This window comes from Alexandromys fortis, unplaced genomic scaffold, assembly GCF_014885135.2.
Source record: "Alexandromys fortis isolate MF-2015 unplaced genomic scaffold, M_Fortis_MF-2015_v1.1 scaffold_13, whole genome shotgun sequence".
NCBI classification, from domain to species: domain Eukaryota; kingdom Metazoa; phylum Chordata; class Mammalia; order Rodentia; family Cricetidae; genus Alexandromys; species Alexandromys fortis.
Window position 1 is genome coordinate 3,813,086 of NW_026067908.1, and position 24,885 is coordinate 3,837,970.

A 24,885-nucleotide genomic window follows, 5' to 3' on the forward strand; every position below is an offset into this window, starting at 1 on the left:
GAAGTACAGAGATGCTCTCACCTGTATTCCAAGAGCTCAGAAGGCTGGTATGGGAGAATCACTTGAATCCAAGAGTGTGAGGACACAGGGACAGCCTAAGATTCTGCCTTAATAACAACAAAGGAGACGCCCGGGTGCTCACCTAGAGCCAGTTTTCTTCCTCATCCTCTGCGCTACCTCTAGCCCTTCTTCCCTTCTAATAACGAAAGGCCGCCACAGCATCTTTCTGTTTAAAGTTTTATTAAAGCTTAGTGAAATAATTAATATCTTATCTTTTCTTTTTGTTTTAACCCCAGTACAAAAATACAGTTGATGAATTGACAAAATGGCTCCACTCAGGGCTTGAAGGTTTGGGTTTCTCTAACAGCAACGGGGAAAGCATGCTTCCAGCTGGGGCTGAGTCCCAGCACACGGCCGATCGTGACACACATTCGTGCGAGCAGGGAGGCCTGCACAGAGAAGGAAGGCCACAGGAGTTGAGGAAGAAGCCCAGGATGATCACCAAGAGAAAAGGAGAATGACGTCTTAAAAAACACTATAGAAAAGCTACTTCCCATCTCCGTGCACTTCAGCATGAGCACAGCAGGAGGGAACGGGCGAGGAGGCAAATACTGACGTGGAGCAAATCTCCAAGTGGCTCAAGTTTTGTACCAGTTTCATCCTTTACATTCAAAGGAATGGCTATTTAGGAGAGAGGGAGCAGAAGACATGGCCATGCTGCTGGACGCACGGACCCGCTTCAGCAGCAAGCCTCTTCCACAGTGAGAGCTCCTGCCAGTGTAGGTAGAAGCTCGGTTTCCTGGTGGTTCAACTGTTCTGGGTGATTCCTCAGGATTCCTGCTGCTTTTCTTCCAGAACACTCCTTCATGTCACAGCTCATCTTGAAGGTGTTTCTCTCTGAAGGCGTCACCTGTCAGCCTCTCCTGAGCTTCCTTCATGCCCTGAACAACTGGAAGAGAGGTAAGGGACAGGGTGAGTATGGGCCGTCGTTAGTACCTGACATGGCACAACAGACTTCAAATGTTTTCGAAGAGATCTGAGAAGAGCCTAAGACCTGGACTCGAGATCTGCTTCTGGATTTCAGCCCTATCATGTCTTTCTTTTCCCTTCCTGTTTACAAAGTGAGAGAATGCTGACATCTGACTGTTGCGGAAATTAAGCAATACAAGTGTTTCATAAACTAGTAAGATCTATAGACATGCTAGTCATTACTTTGGTTAGCCTTCTAGCATTCTGTTGACCCCTTCGTGACTGCACATGCTCACGTGACACTCAGGGAAGAGGGAACACCCTCCTGCTGCCCTGCCCCACCACCCAACGCCTTTGGAATGACTGCTGCATTCACCTCATTCCCTGGAGAGAGATGAGGTGTGAGTAAACACGCACGCATGTGCACACCATGAGAGGAAACGATCTTAGGATCTTTACTGAAGGGCTTGTCATTTTTACTATTAACCAACTACAATGGAAGAAGCCAGGTTTGTAGGGGAAGAAAGGAAAGACAGAGGCGGACAACGTGCCTTGTGCATCTCTGGAATCCCTCCTAAGCACTCATTTGCACTTCCAGGAGGGCAGTGACGTCAGTGCCCTTGAGTGGCAGCTCTAAAATGGCAAGGGAGGAGCTGGGCTGAGCCAGTCTGTCTTGGGACTCTTGGAAACCCATATATGCTCATTAAAGTAGCTAATATAGTTAGCTTTTCCCTTTATGTGTTACTTATGCTTTTGGTATAGCCAGGTTTGAATGTTTCCAGTCTCATGCCAACTCAGCTGTGAGGACTCCAGGAAAAGCCTTGTGCTTGCTTACCTTTGGACTGTGTTAGTGTGGAGAAGACAAAAGCAATTGCATAGTCTAAACAGGAGGTGAATCTTGAGAGACACGAGTTTAGGACTCAAAGCCCCACTGCCCTTCTCTGTGTGGAAAGTCTGCATCTAACGCCATTTCCAGGTTCCTGCACTGTTAAGGTGGGTGCATCCTCCTTACCCACAGGACAACGCTCTGTCTTTTCCCTTTTCCACTCTAGGAATAAGAGTTCCAAGGACAAATACGATGTGATCAGTGACTTGGTAGTCTAACAATAGGTGATACCATGGCAACTTAGCCAGGAACTACCCTTTAAAGGTGGTGGTGGGAGAGGGAACACAGTGACAACACAGGACATCAATTCCAACCCTAGAATGACAGTGCTCCAGAACCAAGAGACCAAAAAGAGAGGCAGACGCGTCAGCCTTCCTTCGCTCTGTGCTAATGCCCTAATGCTATTCCCTCTGCCTGTTATATGCTGACTACAAATCACTCTTTGCACGCAAGCTACCTATTTCTAGCAAGTCATACTCCATTCACGTTCATCTTCATGGTGTGAATAGTCTTTGTGTCTTTCTAGGGACACATTATACATTTTTTATTTTGAGCATGTGTGTAATAGCACTAATATACAACAGCACCTGTGGAAAGATCAGTGGACAACTAGCAAGAGTCAGTTCTCTCCTTTGAACTTAGGTCGTCCAGTCTGGCAGCAGGTGCCTTTACCCACCGAGCCATCTTGCCAGAGCCAGACAAATTCGTATATTGTCTGTCCATTTTGTTTAATATCTATGAAACTGCTTTGACTTGTATTCCTTATCCTTTAGATTCTTACAAGAACAGTACAGGCACAATGGAAAACCAAAACAAACCAAATCCAGCTCTGACTTATTAACCGAGGCCAGGAGCCAGTAAGGACCTCTATAAGCTTTGGTCCGTCAGCTTTTAGCCAGTCATTAGCTCTCCCACTGGAGTCTAAGCAGCTGGGGAAAGGCTCGGTTTTATCTTTCAGTTGTATCTGCTATAGAATCTCGCCAAAAGCTAGTCCTGTGGGAGATGGTTAGCCGACAGGCTTACGGAGATGGACTCCTGTCCCAGACCTTGCCTGGGCTCAACCATTCTGCCTCCCACCCCTCAGAACCGCACCTTGCTCGGCACTGGCGTAGAAATATTTGTAGCTGGGGTTTCCGCCCTCATTGATGATCTCAGGACGCACCTTGCCACTGGGATCTGTCGAAGACAAATGGGGAGAGAGTTGCAGTAATTCCAACACCTTTTGGTACACTAGGCCCTCAGGAGACAAGACCCAGCTCTGCAGTTCATTATGTCACCACCCTCCTTTGGAATTTCATGCTATAATCGTAAAAAAAAAAAAAAAAAAAATCGATGTGCCTCTTTGAACATAGCTAACCATTTCCATCCTGTACCTTGGCAAATGCTATTCCCTTCCTGGAGTGTTCTTTTTGCTTGATAAAGACAGAATTATACATTTCTTTTTTTTTCATTTTTTCCTTTTTTTTTTTTTAAAGAAAGCAGACCATCCTTTTTCATTGTACATACCAATCTAAGTCTCCACTCCCTTCCCTCCTCCCATTCCTTTCACCTACCTCCCCACCCCCCCAAGAATTATACATTTCTTTATTTATATCATTCATTAAATCTGGCAAAAAAAATTTCGGTATATCAATTTTTGGATTTTTTTTTGAGATGGGGTTTAATGTATTCTGAGATGGCCTTAAACTTCCTATGGTTTTTTTGGTTTGTTTTTGTTCCTTTGAGACAGGATTTCTCTGTGTGTAACCCTGATTGTCCTGGAACTTAGACCAGGTTGGCCTCAAACTCACAGAGATTTCCCTGCTTCTGTCTCTCAGGGCTAGGACTAAAAGCCTGCACCACCACCACCTAGCTCAAATTTCCAGTGGAGGCTAGCCTTGAATTCCTGACCCTCCAGTCTCTGCCTTCCAGAGCTGGGACCACAGCTGTGCGCTACTAGCTACTACTGTAGAAAGGTGGAAAGACAAAGCTGGGTGTAGTAGTGCACACCTGTCCCAGCACCTGGGAGACAGAAGTAGAATTAGGTGTGGCTGAGTTCCAGGCCAGACTGGCCTACCATGCAAGTTCCAGGACAGTGAAGGCTGTTACACAGAGAAACCCTGTCTTTAAAAAACAAAACAAACAAAAATGTTGAAAGACACCTGCCCGGTAGTGCTATTCCACTGGCTGCTGCACACAGACCCAGGGGTGGAAACTATCTATCCTAGCAGTGCCTTTGATATGGGGCGATGTCCTAATGACTATGAATGACTTGGTGGAGGTCATACTCTTTGTGCTTCCCTATAAAAGCAGTTATCTAGGGGAAAAGTTTATTCATTCTTATTCATATTCTTCCCACCACCACTACCTCAAGATCTCTCTGTAGCCTTGAACAGCCTCAAACACATCATCCTCCAAAGTAGGCATGCAGCACCTTGCCCTGCCCCAGGTCCCTTATTCTTGGACACTCTGGTTGGTCATCAGTGTAATTCCAATGATTAACATTTCTCTCTATCAACTTCTTATCCTGGGTCACCCAAGAAGTTCGTTTGCCTTACCCAAGAAAAGGATGCGTGGAATATAACCCCCATCAGGGCTGAAATCTTCATCCTTGGGTTCCTCTTCATCCTGTTAAGATTAAATAATCGTTAGATGAGAACATATTCTTCCTCTCCTTAAAGCCTTCCAGAGGATTCCAGGCTTGCTCAGGCCAGGGGGCTCTATGTGACCCGCCCATGTCCCCCTTGAACTTCTTCTATTCTTTTTCTTTATGGTTTTTCAACAGGGTTTCTCTGTATAATAGTCCTGGCTGTCCTGGAACTTGCTTTGTAGACCAGGCTGGCCTCGAACTCACTGAGACCCGCCTGCCTCTGCCTCCCAGGTGCTGAGATTAAAAGTGTGCGCCACCACCAACTGGTTCCCCTAGAATTTCTTAAACTTCACGTTCTACCTTGTTCAGGCATCTTTAGCCACATTAATCTACTTATTACCGTCACTCAACAAACCCGACACACTCATAACTTGGGGTTCTGGACTCGCTCTGCCTGGGCACACTTCCCCACCGTCCACCAGGCTCATCCCTTTTCTGCTTCTCAGTTTTGGTCAAATATAATTTTCTTTCCTAGATGCCTATTTTAAATTGTTAATAATCTTATCTCTTTTGCCCTTAGCTTTCGGCTATAGCTTTAAACAGCATCTGATGTATTTTACTTTGCTTGTTTTCCTGTGCTAGAATGTTACTCCGGGGAGGGAACTCTTTTGTTCTCCGTGCACTCTCAGTCCGCTATCACTGACTCGCACACAGAACTTCCTGAATGAGTGGATAATGTGGCACCGTGACTGCATTTCCTGAAGCTGGGAATTCACTGGAGACCTCTTGTCCTCTTTGAGTGAGAAAACCCAGTTTACCCCAGAAAGTAAGGAGATAGTGTTCAAGGGAAATAAACAGCAAGGTTCCCATTACAGGGATTAAACAGGGTCATTTATGGGGGCTGGAGCACTGGCTGCTCTTCCAGAGGACCCAGCACCCACATGGCAGCTCACACTTGTCTGCAACTCCAGTTCCAGGGCCTCTGACACCCTCACACAGACATACATGAGAGAAAAAAAAAAAAAATGAACACAAAATAAAAATAAATTGTATATTTAAAAAACATAGCATTTATTTAAACTGCTTTAATTAGCAGTGGGCTATCCATTAACTACATGCTTGATGCTTCAATGTTGCCTCTTTACATGTTCAGAAGATTGCTGGACCTATGTTTAAGCAAACAATCTCTTTAAAGAAACTCACGTCTGGAAGCATCATGATAAAGTGCTACATGGTGCCACACTTGAAGAGTATGGCCAGAAGGGAGCACACCTTGCTCACAGTATTTTCTCGTGTATTAGGCTCTTAGGAGTTTGACAAAATCACACACTTGATTTCAGGCCTTTCTATGAGATGGGAACAATAGCAATGACCTAAACAATCCCTTCTAGGTTTTGGGGATTTTTTTTTTGATGTTGTTGTTTTTGTTTTATTTATTTGTTTGTTTTTCAAGACAGGGTTTCTCTGTGTAGTTTTGGAGCCTGTTCTGGAACTAGCTCTCATAGACCAGGCTCACCTCGAACTCACAGAGATCTGCCTGCCTCTGCCTCTGCCTCCCGAATGCTGGGATTAACGGTGTGCACCATCACTGCCCCACCTCTAAACAATCCCTTCTAAGCCTAAGACTTTATAGTCTAAGATTCAGGACCACAAGACCTGAATTCTGTATCAGGTACGTTTGCCTCCATGAGGAAACGGGAAGGTTGCACAGGAAAGGCTAACTCAGCCAAGCAGGTAGTAGGTGCTCAGCTGAGTCACAATTTTCAGAAGTTGTAGTCTCTCAAATGACCATCTATAGAAGAGCTATATGAAAATTTAAAATCTATCACAGTCAAACGCTAAGGATGAAAAGACTCCAAATTTTAGGAACTTATTCAAATTCTCCATTCCTGCCTCCTCTCTGAATGCTGGATGGCTTATCTAATACATCTTTCATGTAAGCCTTAGTAGTCAAGAGAAAAACAACAGTTCTACCCAGATCACATTATACCTAATCTAAAACAATACCTTAAGATCACAGGGAACGTGGGGAGGGGAAACTCTTGAAGTCTTACCTCCAGATTTACCATAACAAAGTTATGGGACAGTTCTGAAATTTCTGTAGATTCTGCAAATTTGGGTTTTAAAGCTAGGGAGAAAAAAATGAAAAGATTTCACAATGAAGGAGACATTATTATACCCAAACACTAATAAGTATAAACATCACTAATTCCCATTGATAGGTCAGGTATTCACTAACCTAACTCATATAACTAAAACTTTTAAATCTAAAAACAAAATAAATAGATAGATAGATGATAGATAGATAGATAGATAGATAGATAGATAGATAGATAGATAGATAAATCTAAAAACCTAGCATTGAGGGATGGGAGATGGCCTAGTCTGTAAAGCGCTGCATTTAAGCCCTGAGGGCCTAAGTTCAATTCCCCGCACTCACGAACAGCACTGCACAGTAGCATGCACTTGAAGTTGCAGCCTCCAGGAGGCAGCAATAAGTGGATCTCTGGGACTGGCTGAGCCAGCATCACCTAATCTGGTAGCTCCAGATTCCCTTGAGAGACCTCGCCTCAAAAAAACAAAGTTGGGACTAGCAATAAGGCCCAGCTGTGCAAGCCTGGTAACCTGACTTTGATCCCCAGAATCTATGAAAAGGTAGAAGGAGAAAACCGAACATCAGAGTTGTCTTCTGGCATTCACCCACACACGACGTGAGCACATACACAATAATAAATAAAATGAAATTGTAAACATGGAAACCAGTTGGAAAAAAATTCAAAGCTGATCTCCAGTCTCCACATGCACACAAATAAATGTACATGTCTCAACATGCACAAACACAATTAAAACAAAAAACAATTAAAATTAAAAACAAACAATATAAACAAAAACCCCAGAATGCACAATAATTGTAGACCAGCTACTGGGGAGATGGAGGCAGAAGGGTAACTTGAACTACTTGAGTTTAAGACCAACCTGTGTAACATAGCAAGACCTGTTTCAAAAAAAGATAAAAAGAAAAAGAAAAAAGCCGGGCATAATGGCTTTATTTTCAGAGTTCTGGACTCAGAGATAGGTGGATTTCTCTGAGTTCCAGGCCACCCTTTTCTACAGAGCAAGTTCCAGGCCAGCCATGACCACCCAATGAGACATGTCTCAAACAACACTAATTAGTAATAAAAACAATTTTAAAAAAATGCAATCATAAAACAAGAACTGGGCACCTAGATGCTCACCCTGCTTCTAGCACTTGCACTGTGATGTGACCCCAACTGGGAACTCTCATTTATGAGATGAGAACAATGGGGGGTTGGGAATGGCAGCACAAGTCTTTAATCAAGGACACAACAGAAGGATCTGTCAGGCTGAGGACAGCCTGGTCTACGTAGCAAGTTCTGGTATAGCCAGGGCTAAACAGTGAGACCCTGTCTCAGCAAAAAAAAAAAAAAACTTATGAGCTGAAGAGATGTCTCAGTGGGTACGGATGCCCACTGCACTCCTGATGACCTAAGTCCAATCCCTGTAGCCCACATGGCAGAAGAATGGACTCCCACAGTTGTACTCTGACAGCCACACTGTAAATATGTGTATATATAAATTATATATTATATAAATATATGTATGTGTGTATGTGTATGTATGTATGTGCCATATAGCACACATGGAGGTCAGAAGACAACTATGTAGAGTCGGTTCCATCTTTACATGGGTTCCAGGAATCAAACCCATGATGCCAGACTTGTGCAGCAAGTGTCTTTACTTAATAAGCCATCTCACGGCTCCCACAGTTTACTTTTTAGTTATATTTCAATTTAATTTCTATTGAAAAAGGAACCATAATGTTAGTAGCTGCTGGGGGGGCGGGGCATTGACCCTCACACTGAGACCTAGGCTATCCCGGACCTCACTGGAGTTCTCAGGTTGGAATAAGGAGGCCAACACCACCTCTAAGTTTTTATATTTTGTTTTTGTTGTTGTTATGGGTCTCTTGGGCTGGGAGTGGAGCTCAGTTAGTAAAGTGCTTGTTCAGTATGCACAGTACCCTGGCAGAAGATCTAGAGTAGCCTGGGCTACACGAGACCCTGTCTCAAAACAAAACAAAACAAAACAAAACACCCATACAATAAATACAAATAAAATGCTGGGACAGAGCGATGGTTAGTGGTTAAGAACCCTCACTGCTCTTGCAGAGACCCGAGTTTGATTCCCAGGATCCACAGGGTGGTTCAGTTCCTGGGAATCTACTCTCTTGTGTTCTCTGAAGGCACTAAGCACAAGTGTGGTACACGCACATGCATGCAGCTAAAACACCCATGCATAAAATAAGATATAAACAAATAAAATGGGTACTAAAGAAAACTCAATGAAAATTTTAAAAGCTTAAGAAAAGAAAAAACAGGGTCTTTCAGTGGAACTCATGCTATCCTTGTATTTCTGATCCTCCTGCGTCAGGTTCCCAGGGTCTAGGATTACAGGCATGCATAGCACTTGGCTTGTACACTCTTCTTATTTATCTTATTTTTGAGACAGGGATTCACTCTGTTGTCCAAGGTGCCCTCTAATTTGTGCCAATGCTTCTGTTCAGCTTCCTGAACAAAGGATTACCGGAAGCTGCCATGCCCAACTGTACTTCTTTCTAAACATGGCAGGAAGAAAGAATACATGCCACAGGCAAGTATCCTCCAGTTCCGATTGCTTCTCTCCTTCCCTAAACCATTTATACCCCTCTGTACAGAATTCCAGCTTCTGCTTAGATGTACTGCCCGAAATATTAACACACTTAATGCCATACACCACGTAACTGCATCTTACTCTTCCCATCCCCCGTCGAATTTCTTTGGTATTGCTCACAGCAATCAGCAGTGCTCTGGCAGCACCAACACTAACATGTTGACATCTCAAGCCTAACGTCAGGGGGGAACAACTGTACTTACCTTTGCAAGCTCCACACCAAGATTTATGGATGATCACCATCAGCGGCAAGCCACTTAAAAACAAAGAAATTAAATTCTAGTAGAATCCCTCAAAAGCATGCTAACAAAACCAGCAGTTCACTGAGTCAGAGTACTGCATAGAAATGTTTCTGTTGTATGGTTTCAACTGTAAAATAATTCAACTATTTAATGGATGATATGAGAAAAAAACTACTGTAAATTCTGTTTCCATAAATTCTGCAGTTGGACTTTAAAAGTAGAAACAAAAAAGGTGGACTAGGAGAAAAACATCAGATTATATTTTGAATGTTTCTGTATCTCAAAGTGATTATTACATAATAGCTGAAAATGTAAATAAAGACCTTCCATTAATATGCTAAGTATAAAATAAGGATACAAAATTATTGATATGAAAAAAATTATCGATAGGAGCTGGGCGGTGGTGGTGCACGCCTTTAATCCCAGCCAGGCAGAGGCAGACGAATTTCTGTGAGTTCAAGTCCAGCCTGGTCTAAAAGAGGTAGTTTCCAGTTTCCAGGACAGGCTCCAAAGCTAGAGAAACCCTGTCTCGAAAATAAAACAAATTATCAATAGGGTGAGGGAGATGGTTCAGTGGGTAAAATGCTTCTCTATTACACCTAGAATTCCTGAGACAAGGTGTTCTCAGCTGTCTTTACCTCCCCTATATCCAACACATACAGTATCACTGACATCAAGCACCCAGTATTCACTATGTACCAGTGCTATTGTACATGATTAGTAAGCGTTAGGTTACCATCTACCTCACCTCAGGCGTACTGATGTAAGACTTTAAGACAATCCTGAAGCCATTTTTGACAATTTGAATCCTCTCAGCCTCTGTGCCATAGTGCTTCCCCTCCTCCCCTGGGAACCAAAGACCTAACAGCTACACTCGCACATACTCAGTTCCTGAACAATTACCCATAAAGGTATGCTTTGGTTTGGTCCCCTGGGAAACGGGGTCAAAATGACCTCTTACCTCATCTGATCTGGCAACAGCTCTCCAGTCAATTATTGGTAATAGCCCTTTCAAATAAGCCAATCAGAATAGTCAAAGAACAACCCCCCTTGCTTCTGTGGCCCCTTTAAAAGTAGACTGTACCCGCTATTCGAGGTCCCTCGGCTTCCCGAATGCTGGGGGACCCTGTCATGACAGAATTAATAAAATCCTCATGCTTTTGCATCGGCTGTAGTGTATGAGATGGTCTCTGGGGGCGACTCCTCCTCGGTGTTTGGACGCTAGAGTCCAACACTGAGAATCTGAATGGACTGACTTCTGACTTTGGTGTCTGTAAAGGCTTATAAACCACATGAGAAGGACAAGTGTACGTAGATGGCAGGATGTAAGTGACCATAACTATGATGCATTAAACTACACAGCCCCACAAACCCTAGGGGAGAAACTTTAAAAATTACAATTATGAGCCAGGCATCATGACACATGGCTTTAATGCCAGCAGTCTGGAGGCTGATCTCTGAATCTGAATACTAGTTTGGTCTAAATAATGAGTTGCAGGCCAACTAAGGGTTCATAGTGAGACCTCCACCCCAATAAATAATTTCCTGGAGTGTGGAACATAATTATATTCAGGCTGACCTTGAACTCAGAGATCTGCCTGCCTCTGAGTGCTGGAATTAAAGGCGTGTGCCACCACCACCTGGCGTAATAATTCTGTTTATTTCAGTGTGCGCGGCCTTGCACGCTCCAGGTAGGAAGGAAGACCAAGCAAGCAAGGAAGGGAGAGAGCAAGTACACTGGAGATCAGAGGTCCTCTCCTTTCATGGTGTAAGTCCTGGGGATTGAAGTTGGACTGTTTGTTAGGCTTGGATGCATGACTGGCCATCTCATCGTGATTTTACTTTAGATTCAGGGTCTCTGACTCTGTAACCTGAACTGGCCTAAACTCATGGCAATCCTCCTGCCTCAGTCTCCTGAGTGCTAGGATTATAAGCATACTCCAACACACTTATCTAGGGTGGATACTGTTAATGGTCTCATAGAAATGAAAACATTAATCTGTGATGTAGTTCAATGGTAGAGCACTTGCCCATCTTGTACAAGGTTCTGGGTTCAATCCCCAGCCCCACCCAGAAAGATCAAGACTCCCGATATTAACTGACCACATGAAACTTAAGTTCTGCCATTTATAAGCTAACAAAAAGACTGATTCCCAAACCAGTGTTCTTTTTGGACGTTGCAGTGTCCTTCATTTACAAGAGTCATCTAGACAGAACACGTTTGCTGATCATTTTTCTACAGCTACGTTTCAAATACTAACTTTTCTACAGTCTCCCAAAAGCACCTTCTCCCAGCAGCTAGTTAATCCTCCACAGGCTCTGTGACGGCCACCCTTCATCCAATTAAGCATTCCACACAAACAAGTCTGAAAAATCATATGGATAACGGATAACAGGAATCCAGTATTTACTGTCTGTTACCAACAAAATTAAGATTAGTGATGCTTGCCTCGAAATATACGATGAAGCACAATTGCTATGGAAGGTGTCAAAATATAAAGACCAAGCAATTGAGCCTCTCATATAAAAAACACTATCAGCCAAAGATATGCCACGACTCATGTAAAGTACTAAGTTACGGTGAGAACATTAAATTACATTAAGAGTCCAGCAGACAACTTTGAAAACTTTTATTAGAGGAAATAACTAATGGTTGTCTTATACAAATATCAGTTTCCCCAGAACAAAAAACATATCTGTGTTCCATGATGCAGGATAGAAAGCAAGAAGTACTATACTCAAATATATATGTAGTATGAAAGGGCCTTACAAAACTGTATCATCTTCGTCTTCTACTCACAGTTGACTTAAAACAATTCTCCTCCATCCAGATGTAATATCCCCAGACAGAGTCCAACCAAAGAAAAACTGCCCACCTGAGATTTCTGGAGCTACTACTCCTATGCCTTAGCTTATGCTATACACACAGGCGTGACGCGCACAGCTGTGGCCAGGAAATTGAGGCAGCCAACCCTAGCAACCCTAGTACAGTAGGCTCTGTAGACCTTCACACTATTCTTCCTGGACAAAGTACAGTGCAATTTAGACAGGAACCATCGCCGCCTCCCAGTGCCTCTATTGGGGCAAATTTTGGCTCAGATACTTTAGAAACATATTGGACAGCTGAGGTAGGTTCTCGTTGTTGGGATGCATTTTTGTGTAGGAAATAAACTGGCGACGGAGACGACTCAGTTCCCCCATGGTCAAGGGCCGGGTAAACAGGAGGTGCTCCGTGGTACCAGGAAGTGTTAACACATCTCCGGGTACGGCGCCCTTCTGTGCTTCCATCACGGCACACAACACCTGGTTCGTGGCCTGATCCAGCTGGTGCAGAAAGTTGCCAGAGGACAGGGGCTGGGACTGCGTAGACTGATGGGGCGGGGGTGCCCGGTTCTCGAACAGTGCAGATCGGATCTCAGCCAGGGGCAATGGCTCTTCAAAGCCCACCACGGTGAACAAAGGTCGATCCCAGCGGTTCCGAGAATCAGGAGCCTCAAAGCGCTGCGCTAAGGACTCCAGAAGTTCGGGAGGAAAGGCACTGGAAGCAGGCTTCGCAGATTTCTCGGATTCCGGAGTTACACCCGCTGGAGGACTTGATGGCAGGATTTCCTCCGGATCCAGTTCCCTGCGGAGGGCCGGCAGGGCCGCCCCATTTTCTAACAGGCTGGCGGGACGCTGTTCCCCCACGGCGCCGGCCACCCGAGGTTTCTCGCCCTCCGCGGCGCGCGGCCTCCAGCTCACACTGACAGCCGCCGGGTCGCGGTTCTCAGCGGTCTCAGCACCCTGAGGTCTAGAGCTCGGCCAGACCGGGCGTATGCAGTAAACCAGGCAGAGCGGGGTGCGCGCGGCCCGCGCGAGGCAGTACAGCTCGTAGCGGAAGCCCTTGATGTAGTTGAGGGAGTCCAGGATGACCACGTCCTGCCGGCTCAAGCGCCGCTCCACCGCGGCCCGCAACGCCGCACGCAGCGCCTTCTCACCGGCAGGGTCGCCGTACGCCCTCACCGTCGCGTCCTGATCGCCCAGCACCGAGGCGTCGTCCACCACGTACACCGTGCGGCCCTCGTCGGCCAGCGCCCGGCGTAGCTCTTCGGTCCGCTGGCTCTTGCCGCTCGACGGCAACCCGCAAAACACCACGAGCGGCATCTTCCCTAGGGCCACCCATGTGCGGACGGTCGAGTCAACTTCCGGCGTGAACCGGAAGTGAAACCCGAACGTCCTGTTTTCTTACAAGTGCGCTTGTTTCTATGGAAACGGGAATGCCAAACCAACCAGTTCAAGGACCAAAATTCTCAGAAAGACACGGAGATTAGATGGCATCAGTTATTTACACCACATGTTATAGGTCTAAGAAAATATGATTGCCCTGGCCCCAAAGATGCCCATTAATTAGGATTTAATGGGCATTCCACAAAATTACTAGCACCACATTTAGCACACAGAGAGCAAATTACAAATGAAGCTTCTCTAGTCAGGACTTCTCTTACAGCTAGTAGCTCTTAGTAAATGTTTACTCATAACAACTATTTCAATCGTCAACATATTTTCATGGTATGATATGAACATATAAAACTGTTCCCCTAAGGAAATTGAGGGTCTTAACTGGAAGAATTAAGTGCCCACACACCGTAAAAAATGCTACGGGTAGCCATGTTTGTTTGAAGAACAGAAGTGGAGAGATGCCCAGAAAACTCGTTGAAGACTTGGTTGATATTTGAATTTGTCTCTGTTTGGGAGAGGGTGCTGGGCTAGGGCCTCATGCAGGCACTCTGTCACTGAACTATATCCTCGGGTCAAATTATTTGTTTAACTTGAAAGACTAATGGGAATTTTCATCTTGGATAGGTTATCAAATACAATGCAGATTTCCCAATTAAATCTGAATTTAAGATTTTTTTAAAAACGCATTAAGCTGCATAGACATATTCTATTTTCCTTTGTGTAAAATTTAAATTTAGCTGGGCATCTTTTATTTCTATTATTAAATTTGGCAATTCTATTGCAGAAGGTTGAGACCCCAGTGTCAAGAGGCTGTAGGATCTGTTCTGGAACAGCAATTACTAGTTTGGTAGGTGTAGAAGTGTAAGTGTGAGCATGTCTGTGCCGGTATTGTGATATCATGGAGGACACACACTTTGGGGCAGAGTAAGTCTCCAATACACTAGTAGAGAAATGAAAGTCCTGGCTCTGCCATTTAATAGCAGTTTAAATACTGGACAGTAGCTTCACATTTCTGTATCTCGGTTTCTGTTCTATAAAATGTAACAGTTCTTTCCTAGGTGTACCAATCTCAGAGGCTGTGAAGACTAAATAAACCCATCCATGTAAAACTGACAGTTCCCGGCCTCCGCCTCCTCCCCCAGGCCTTGTGCTCTGGGTTGTTGTACACAGACCTGAAACACAACACCATTTTAGCTTTAGGTTAGTAGGCCGTATAACTTAGGGTTGAGAGCACCGGCTCTGTAGTTAAAGAACCTAAAGAGGTGTTGGATGCTCACCTCTACTTTATACCAACTTGTGATCTTGGACAAATTAATTGTTGAGTGGCTTAATTTCATATTGCTAAAAAAAAAAAAAAACAACCAAAGGAACATACTTCATGGAAATGCGAAAACTAAATGAGTTGGTTGAGATTATCTAATACCCGGTACACAGTACATGCTGAGCTTTTTTTGAGACAGGGTTTCTCTGTAGCTTTGGAGCCTGTCCTGGAATTAGCTCTGTAGACCAGGCTGGCCTCGAACTCACAGAGATCCGCCTACCTCTGCCTCCCGAGTATTATTTAGTTCTTGTGGGGCCTTGACATGGCCCTTCACCTGAAAGCAATGCTAAGCCAATGGCTAGAAAGTTTTGTCACTGTCAATGGCACAACACCACGTTTTCTACCTTGCAGCTGCTTCTTTCTTCCCATCTTCTAACGTCCTCCAGTGAATATGATCTCCAAAGCCTAGAAGGAAAGAGCCTTATAAACATCCAGAGCATAGGCACAGAAGGAAGTGAGGCACGTTTGTAATGGTGCCACAAACAGGAAAACAAAACAGCTTTTCTCTGCTAAGAGCCTGGCGCTCAACACCTAGCTTACTGTTCTCTGGGTATGAACCATGAATCATCACACTCCCCAAGCCTGTTTTTTCCATGCCTCTCAATAAAGATGACACCTCTAATTAATGATTGTCATGGAGATTAAACAATGACGTGAAATGCTGGGCCAACAATACTGTAAGAACAAATGAGAATGTCCTACAGCGCAAACAGAGAGCACATCACTGAAATGACACAAGGTGCGGCTTTAGAGTCACAAAGATCTGGAACTCCACTTCCCATTGTGTAAGGGGGGGTTGAATGAAGCCATCTAAGTGCCAATCTTACCATCTAGAAAGTCAAGACACTAATTTCTACCTCTGAATATTGACATAAGGAACTGATAATGAGGTCATGTAAGTGCATCAAGTGTCATTCCTATAATTCAGCCAGATTTTTTTTTTCTTTTTAAAACTATGTTCATTTATTTGTCTGGGCATTCATATGTCACAGCCTCTGTGGAAGTCAGAGGACAACCTTCAAGAGTTGGCCCTTGGGCTGGAGAGATGGCTCAGAGGTTAAGAGCATTGCCTGCTCTACCAAAGGTCCTGAGTTCAATTCCCAGCAACCACATGGTGGCTCACAACCATCTGTAAAGAGGTCTGGTGCCCTCTTCTGGCCTGCAGGCATACAGGCAGACAGAATATTATATACGTAATAAATAAATATTAAAAAAAAAGAGTTGGCCCTTGTTTCTTCTCTCTCTCTCTCCCTCCCTCCCTCTCTCAGCAGCTTCTGGCTCTCCCTTCTCCCCACTTCTTCCCTTCCCCCTGTTTATCTCTCTCTCTACTCTTCTCCCCTTCTTCCCTTTCCCCACCATAACCCACTTAAAAAAAATCCAACCTTATAAATTAAAAAAAGATTTTTTTTTACTAAAAAAAAAAAAAAGAAAAGAAAAGAAAAAGAGTTGTCCCTCTCTTTCCACCCAGGGACTGAGCTCAGCTTGACAAGACTTGTGGTAAGCACTTTTAGCCACTGACCCACCTCCCTGAACCCCATGATCTTTCTCAATTACATTACTGCTTAGTAAGAAAATTTTCAGAGTTAGTGTCCCAAGGATAAAAGAAGCGCTTACAAAGGCTTCAATAAGAAAATAAGACCTGGCTGGGCAGTGGTGGCGCAGACCTTTAATACCAGCCCTCTGGAGGCAGAGCAGGCACATCTGTAAGAGTTGGAGGCCAGCCTGGCTACACAGAGAAACCCCATCTTGAAAATCTCAAATAAAACAAAACAAAAAACCTAGCTGGGTGTGATGGTGCACACCCTTAGTCCTAAGCACACTGGGAGAGGAGCAGTTGGATCTTTGTGAGTTCCAAGGTCAGCCTGGAGTAAACAAGAGACCTTGTCTTAAAAACAAACAAACAAACAGAAACATCAACTCACTTTTGCAACCTAACTCTACACCTTTTTTTTTTTTTTTTTTTTTTTTTTNTTTGAGACAGGGTTTCTCTGTGGTTTTGGAGCCTGTCCTGGGACTAGCTCTGTAGACCAGGCTGGTCTCGAACTCACAGAGATCCACCTGCCTCTGCCTTCCGAGTGCTGGGATTAAAGGCGTGCACCACCACCGCCGGCTATACTTTTCTTAAAACCCAAGACACAGAAGCATTTCTGCCTCTTTATCCAGAGCACTGTTCTCTCTCCCCTCCAGGCGTTTTCATAATTGGTCCACCTTGGCCTTTCTTCCCCGTGCTTGCCTCCAGCTCAGCACAGAGGCAGAAAGCCCAGAGAGCATGTCTTCTGATAGGGCCTGCTCTCAAACCACTCCATCCCCCCCCCCCCCACACACCACATTTCCCAGACATCCGTTACCATTTGTGTCCACGTTCCTTACTCCTGTTTCCCTAGCACTTAGCAGTACACATGCAAGTACTCCATAAGAGTTCTTGAAAATCTTATATTCTCTCCAGAAAATGTTAGTGATCATAATGATAGCTATTTATTTAAATGTATTTATTTTTTCAAATTTCATGTACCTACCTCTTTTATCCTTTCCCCTCCCACTAACGCCCTTCTTCCTAGTAAGCCCTCCTCCTATTTGTGTATGTGCCCATTTAGTTAGGGTTGCATGCATGAGCCTGGCTGGGAGGTTATTTACTTGAGCAAGGGCACCTTACTAATGGTTATACCACTGAGGATGACGCCTTCTCCAGCAACCATTAAGTTATATACCTATTGAAGGGCTCTAACAAACCCATGGTAAACAGGGCTCTGACAGGTTTTGTCTTTCACCTTTCTCCTCCTTGCTAAGCCATAGGTTACATTCCTGAAGGTAATCACCAAGTTCTATTCCCTTATTCGGCCACTTCCTCCTCCTGAGGCTGTCCACCAAGGTCCAGCTATCAAAGTATTTAAGTCCAGCAATCAAAAGTTCCCTTTAGACTCTATTAGTAAGGAAATTATTAATTCTTAATTTAAAATCCTAATTAATATGCCCAATTAAAACAAACCAACTTATCCTAACACGGGGTTTCCCTTTTTCCCTTTAGACACTGTCATTGCCTGTGGGCCATGTCTGTCTCCTCTCCAGCCAGAGGCTATCTTTTGTACCTCTAGGTCAAACATCAACCCCCTGGCCCCTTTCCTCTTCTCTCTTGTCATCTACTTCTTGTCTGTCTCTTACTCCCTGCCTTTTGTCCATCTGGTACAAAACAAATCTCCTTTGTGCTGCGAACTCAGTCTTGGTGTGTCCTGTGGCAACTCTGGTTCTTTCTCCTCACAGGGGAGTGGGGCCTTGTGAGACCCTTCTGCAGACAGCCACAGATGCTGAGTTCAAAGTACAACTGCTATGTCATGTCCAGAAGACAACATTTCACTGCATCCCCTCCCATCCTCTGGCCTTTACCCTTTTTGCCCTCTCTCCTGTGATGTTCCTTGTATCTGCTATTATTAACATGTGGACAGCATATTTTACAAGCCAACTCATGTTACCTTGACAATAATTCACTATTTCCCCTCTCTATATTTCCGTTTTCTCAGGATTCAAATCGCTATAATAATTGTCTCTCATAAGCTTATTGCTGAATAGCAAACAAAAACCAGAAAAACATTAACACAGTCAGCATATGAACATCAGTGTATGGAGTAGCTTTTGCTTTTCTTTACAGCCGAGGCTCTGGGAAGCCAACAAGTTAGCCCAGGTTATCTCGCTGCTAACCTGGGACTTCACATCCAGCCTTGGGCCTTTTCAGTCACTACCTTTGTATTTCAGAAATTTATTTCCCCCAAATGAATTACAATCTAATTGTTATCTGTGTTCTACCACGGGGGAACAAAAACTCACTAGTGTTAACACACAGGAGCAATATTCGAACTAATCATCCTCATTTTCCCATGTCAACAGCATGGGCTATGGGCCAAGGGGGAGGGGGAGTGTCACCCGCCTAAGGTCCAAAGTTTGATTCCCATGAGTGAGTGAATCACTAAGAGTGAATTTAGGAGGATGCCCAGGGCTGGAAGGTTTATCATTACTACTCACACGCCTCAAACCTGGACAATGGGGTCCTGCTTTGGCAGCAAGCCTGACTAAAGAGCCTGCAGTGGCACCCACCCACACAACAATGACATCCCAGATAAAACGGACTTTCAGAGTAGACTCACTACAACACTGGAAATCTCTCCGCAAACACAAAGTGAGCCGGAAGTCAGAAGGACAAGCAGAGGTGAGGTCACCCGCCCCAAAAGCAAACACCTACTATGATATGGCAAACTAGAGATGAGCCTGAGACAAAAGAAAACTAGAGGAATTCTAGGTCCAAAATCCAGTTCATCCCTACCTGCCCCCACCCTCAGTAAATATGAAACCTTTCTAGAGGGAAACATTTCCCTAGGAATTAGGGCTCTAAGGTAGTTAATAATGAACAACTATTGTGAGTTTACCACCATAAATCCACAAATTGCTTTAAACACACACACACATACACACATCATCATCATCATCAGAAGCAGAGTGAGTTAGACCATGAGGACTTTAGATACTAGCTTATCTACCACAGAATTAAAAACAAAACAGAACAAAAACTACAAATGAAGCCGGGGCGATGGTGGCGCACGCCTTTAATCCCAGCACTCAGGAGGCAGAGGCGGGCGGATCTCTGGGAGTTCGAGACCAGCCTGGTCTACAGAGCTAGTTCCAGGACAGGCTCCAAAACCACAGAGAAACCCTGTCTCGAAAAAGAAAAGAAAACAAAACAACAACAAAAAAAAACTACAAATGAAGTGCTTAGAGAAATAACTCATGGAATCACAAAAGAAACTGTCAAATCTAAATCAGGAAAAGGTAGCATGTGTACATTTGCCATCCCAGCATTCAAGAGGTGGAGACAAGAGGATCATAAGTTTAAGGTTGTTCCTGGAGTCATACTAAGTGTGTTTGAGTTTTGAGGGCAGCCTGGATTCGTTCAATTCCATTTCAAAACCAGACAACAAAAACAAACAAGCAAACAAAGAATGTAGGGGCTGAGGAGCTATCTCAGGCAGTAAAGTTTGGGCCCCAGAACACACGTAATGTGGGCTTGCGATACCAGCAAGCTATTCTGTAACACTATAGTGCACTGTCAGATCCCGGTGTTACAGCTTGAACTGTGCACAATGTCTCTCCCTATCTATGTTGAGGTTCTAATCCTCAGTGCCTTAAAATACGACACTACTTGAAGATATGGTCTTTAAAGAAGTGATGAAGTTGACACCAATTCTTGAAGGAAGAGATTAAATACACAGGGAAGGCCATGTTAGTAGAGAAAAGAGGGTCATAAAAGCAGAAACCACCCCTGCCAACATCTTGATCTTGGTCTCAAGCCTTTAGAATCATTAAAACATAAACTTCTGTTGTTAAAACCATCCAGTGCAGTGCTCAGTCTGTAGAATGTCTGCTACATAAGCATGAGACCCTCTCCAGTCTCCAGAATCCATGAAAAAAGCTGGGGAGGCGAAGACTCAGGGATCCCTAGAGTTTTCTAGCCAGTCAGCCAAGTCTGGTCCCAAAGAGTGACCCTATCTCAAAAACAAGGTGGCTTGTCATCTGAAAAACAATACCTGAGGTTGACCTCAGGCCTCCACATGCATGAACACACACGAACAAAAATAAAGATAGAGGCCCACTTGATCTATAGTACTCACTATGGCAACTCTGGCAAACTAATAGTGACATTCCATTTGTCAAAATGTACAAAACATACACTAAGAGTGAAATGTAGCCGGGTGGTGGTGGCACACGCCTTTAATCCTAGGCAGAGGCAGGCAGATCTCTGTGAGTTCGAGGCCAGCCTGGTCTACAGAGCTCGTTCCAGGGCAGCCTTGAATTGTAATATCAACTGGAGTAAACGTGTCAGTGCTGATACAGGAAACGGGAAGGAGAAAGGGCACATATGTAAACTGTAGTTTCTGCTCTATCTTTCCTCTCTCTTCCTTACTGCATGCGTGCAAGTGTGCACGTGGGAGTACCTGCCATTGCACCTGTGTAGAGGTCAGAGAAAAACTTTATGGAGTGAATTCTCTACTTTCGCTTTTGTGTTGGTTCCAGGAGTCAAACCTAAGTCGAAACACTTGTGCAGCAAGCGCTTCTGTTGAGCCCTCTCTCAGGCCTCTCTTTTCTTTGCTCAGGTTTTAAAAACTTCAATGGCTAGATTAAAAGAGCAACCTTAGAGACAGGCGGGAGGTTACCAGCTCTCCTGAATGCAGCCCAGATGCAAGGAGATGAAAAATGTAAGCGCTTATGATAACAAAACCAATACTGACAATGTGTTGTTAAGCATAGCGGTTTTTAAAATCTGTCTACTGTTTACAGGGAACGCACCTTGAGAACGCTTCAGCTCTACAACGCCTGAGGGGGTTTTGCTTTGCTTTTGTTCTCCCCTTGAAAAAGACAGTTTTAAGCACCCATACTCCTGGCCACAGCAGCTCGGAACCTCTGAAGGCAGTCCAGTTTCCTAAGGTGTCGCCCGCAAGACAGTTGATGCCAAGTATCTGCAAAGGAAGCTAAAGGCTCCCGCACCAACAGCTCTTTCCCGAGACAATGCCTAACACAGGCAAAGCCATTTCCAAACCCATTATTTATGTCCGTGTCCAAGCTTTGTCCTAAAAACCATGTTAAAGACATAGAAGAGCATCAACCCACACTCCAGCTGGTGAAAACTAAATAACGAGAGGTCAAGTGTCAGAGCTGGCAGCCAGGCTGAGACAGGGAACACTGTACCTGAAAGGTAGAATAACAAACAGCCTGGCCATGAGAGGTCTGCGGTCAGAAAGCTGAGCTGGAATCGCAGCTCAGAACCTCTATCGTTTGCATAAACGCTAAATATAGCTAACAAAAACATGTCTCCTGACATGACTGTGGCTGAAAACAGGGCATGGAGTGTTATTGTGCCAACTTTTAATTCCAGAGATTGAAATCATCGATTTCTCTTGTGAGCGGGAGAGTGGCTAGCTTCCTCCTCTACACTGGAGGCCGCAGTGGTGCGGACAAGGGCTCTGGGTCTCATCTTCCTGCTCCACTTAACTCCCAACGCCTCATTTTAGAGTCTTCATCTGTGAAACGGGGATGACAAGAAAAATATCACCCACCTCACAGAGTTACTGTAAGAATGAAAATAGTCGCTGTAGGAAAAAGGCACAGAGCAGTGCCTGAAGGCAGCAGAGGAGAAGTCACCGCCAGTCACGCTTCTCTTCAAGGGGGAGACATTTGCGATTTCTAGTCTTGAGAGAACAGTGTGTTCAGACATTGGGACGTTAGAGCTGTAAGGCCCTCAGGACACATCTCTAGCCCAACCTCCCCCTTAATAAATAGTCACCAGGGGAAGACCAGAGCTGGCTAAACGACCTGACCAAGATTAAAATCTAGGCCTAATAATCCCAGTATAGTGTGCACACTCCACACTGCTGTGTTTGCTCTTCACAATGAAAACTGTTGGAGGAGGGTAGGAAGGATGGTCACTCCATCTTTCCTCTCTGCAGAGAGCCAAGGCATCTTCTGGAAAGAGCTGGAGCTCCTTAGACATCCCAGAAGAAACAATACTGGTCAGAAATCCTGGGAACTCCGGCCTCAGGGAGCACTTGGGTTTTTGTTTGTTTGTTTGTTTGTTTTTTGAGGTGGGGTAAGTATGATATAGTCTTACGTCCATAGGATCGATATGTAAGTTATACATAGGACAGTCTCTTTTACAGCAGGATTACCAATATTTGAAACATTTTGCCCAATAAGACTCACTGCGCTGTGTATCACATCCTTTAGACATCCACACATCACCTTAGAAAAGCTTTTTCTCACCCTCCTAACTCAAGTCAACAGCAGCTCCCTTGCCCTCCTCAGCTTAACTTCTTATTCTACCACAAGTTTATAAGATAAAAGCTGAATTCTCTCAGTAATCTGTTATAACCTAGCCTATTCTCACCCTCTTTCTGACTGGAATACACACCCAACAAAAGCAAGAGCTTGGTCTATTCTCTTTATTGCCACGTCTCTAGTTCCAAGTCAATGACCAAAATATGATTGGTAATCAAAAATCAGTACTAACACAGGTTTACTCAATTTCTACTCAAACTCACTGCCCGGGTAGTGGTAGTACACAACTTTAATTCCAGCACCTGGGAGGCAGAGGGAGGAGGATCTCTAAGTTCGAGACCAGCCTGATCGATAGATCAAGATACAGAACAGCCAGGGCTACACAGAAAGACACTGTCTCGAAAAGCCAGACTAACACCAAACCAAACCAACAAAAAGAAACAAAAACAACAGCCTGGCAGTGGTGGCACGTGCCTTTAATCCTAGCAGAGGCAGGTAGATCTCTGTGAGTTCCAGGCCAGACTAGTCTACAAAGCAAGTTCCAGGACAATCAAGACTATACAGAGAAACTTTCTTGAAAAACCAAACCAACAAACGAATAAACAGGATAGAGAAATGGCTCAATAGTTAAGGTACATGCTAGTCTTCCAGAGGTTCCCAACACCCATGTCAGGCCTGTATTTCCAGCTCCCGGGGAAGTGCATTCTCTTCTGGCCTACTTGGACCATACATTCATACATTTACACACATGCGCACACACACAGACACACATGCATACACACACACACATACACAGAGACACACGTATACACACACACACAATAAATCTTTTAAAATTAAAAACAGTATGATTGGGCCTGGAGATGGCTCCGAGGATAAGAATAGTTGTGAAGACAAGAGGGCTTGGGTTCAAATTTTAAGTAACCATATAAAAGTCTGGCATGGCAACTCATGCACGGAACCCCAGACATGGGGGATGGGGATCCCAGGAACTCACAGGAACGCTAACCTAAATGGTGAGCTCAGGTTCAATGAGACACCCTGTCTCCAAAGTGGAGAACAAGCAGAAGAGGCAAACACGTAGCGTCCTCTTCTGGCCTAGTCATGGGTGCCATGTACCAGCACACACTAAATACACACACGTACGTACACACACCCCACCACAGCAGCAGGGGCAGGAGGAACCCATACAGTAAGATCAGTAATAATCAAAGCAGGGTTGGGATCCATTTACATCTCATCCAGTTAGCCAATTCAGCTTTCAAAAGAGAACTGACGAGGAGGTATTCAAGTTTAGAAAGATGTAGGTAACAGCATGGAGTAGAGGGGTCACACTGCCTAACTTTCATTCATAACCACTGATGCCTCCATCTAAAAAAGTCCGTTTCCTCCACACACTAGCTGAGCTACACCAGAGACAACTGTCGGACACCTAGCAGAAGACCTCGCCTTCATTTGGCTCTTTCTTCTGCATCTCCCGGGTAGCCGGGAGCTGGGTCTTGGGGGTGGTGAGATCTTCAAACCCAAGCGGTAATCTCTGATACGCACACAAGTCACCAGAGACCCTATTTCTTCAGGCATAAAGGTGGACAGTTCCAGAAAGTTTCCCCCAAGCGCCCAATACTACACGTGTTGGACTCTTAAACAGCCTAGTCCTAATTTAAGGGCCATATCTCTACAAACCCAAGAATTAAGAGCGCCCTCAAGTACAACTTCCCTCTCTTAAATCCTCTCCCACCAGGTAGGTACTCCCTACCCCAAGAAATCCCCCCCGGAGCAGCTGAGGAAGAAGATAAAAAGAAATCTGGTGTGGCCTAAGATTCGGCGAGAGTATTAGGACGAGAAAGGGACCCGAGGTCGGTAAAGATAACGATAAGAACGAGTTCTGACCCTTTCCAAGCCCAGTGCGACCATCTGAAGAAGTGATGAGGAGCAGGAAACTGCAGCACAGCAAACAGGTGGCCTCGAAACGAAGCGACATCTCCATGGTGGTAGTTGCACAGGGCCACCGGACTGAAAGAACACAGGATTCCCAGCAGCAGGTCCGGTCCGCTCTCCTATCGCCGCTCAGGCCAACCCCTCGGATTCCCAGATTTCTTTTTCTTTTTTTTCTTTCTCCCAAACACTAAAGGAA

At 44.7% G+C, this 24,885-nt stretch overlaps 2 protein-coding genes across 2 annotated transcripts; both read right to left on the reverse strand.

Moving 5' to 3' along the window:
* Nucleotides 1-223: 223 nt before the first annotated feature.
* Txndc12 (thioredoxin domain containing 12) lies at nucleotides 224-24,869 on the reverse strand. Its single transcript, XM_050136258.1, has 7 exons — nucleotides 24,642-24,869; nucleotides 15,281-15,341; nucleotides 9,359-9,411; nucleotides 6,479-6,552; nucleotides 4,393-4,462; nucleotides 2,948-3,031; nucleotides 224-949 (listed from the first exon to the last, which is right to left on the reverse strand). The coding sequence occupies exons 1-7, from the start codon at nucleotides 24,736-24,738 to the stop codon at nucleotides 870-872; spliced, it is 519 nt and encodes a 172-aa protein (XP_049992215.1). The 5' UTR covers nucleotides 24,739-24,869; the 3' UTR covers nucleotides 224-869.
* On the reverse strand, nucleotides 12,013-14,990 carry Kti12 (KTI12 chromatin associated homolog). The gene has a single exon (XM_050136256.1). The coding sequence runs from the start codon at nucleotides 13,538-13,540 to the stop codon at nucleotides 12,473-12,475; it is 1,068 nt and encodes a 355-aa protein (XP_049992213.1). The 5' UTR covers nucleotides 13,541-14,990; the 3' UTR covers nucleotides 12,013-12,472.
* Nucleotides 24,870-24,885: the final 16 nt, after the last annotated feature.

What these genes read in the sequence shown, in the direction of transcription:
- Kti12 (XM_050136256.1), bottom strand. Translation starts at nt 13,540, where the DNA reads ATGCCGCTCGTGGTGTTTTGCGGGTTGCCGTCGAGCGGCAAGAGCCAG.
- Txndc12 (XM_050136258.1), bottom strand. Translation starts at nt 24,738, where the DNA reads ATGGAGATGTCGCTTCGTTTCGAGGCCACCTGTTTGCTGTGCTGCAGT. An exon ending in AAGAAAGAAGCAGCTGCAAG is followed by an intron (nt 9,412 to 15,280) that starts GTAGAAAACGTG and finishes TTTGTTTTTAAG; the next exon opens with TGGCTTGCCGCTGATGGTGA. An exon ending in CTACGCCAGTGCCGAGCAAG is followed by an intron (nt 950 to 2,947) that starts GTGCGGTTCTGA and finishes CCTCTCTTCCAG; the next exon opens with TTGTTCAGGGCATGAAGGAA.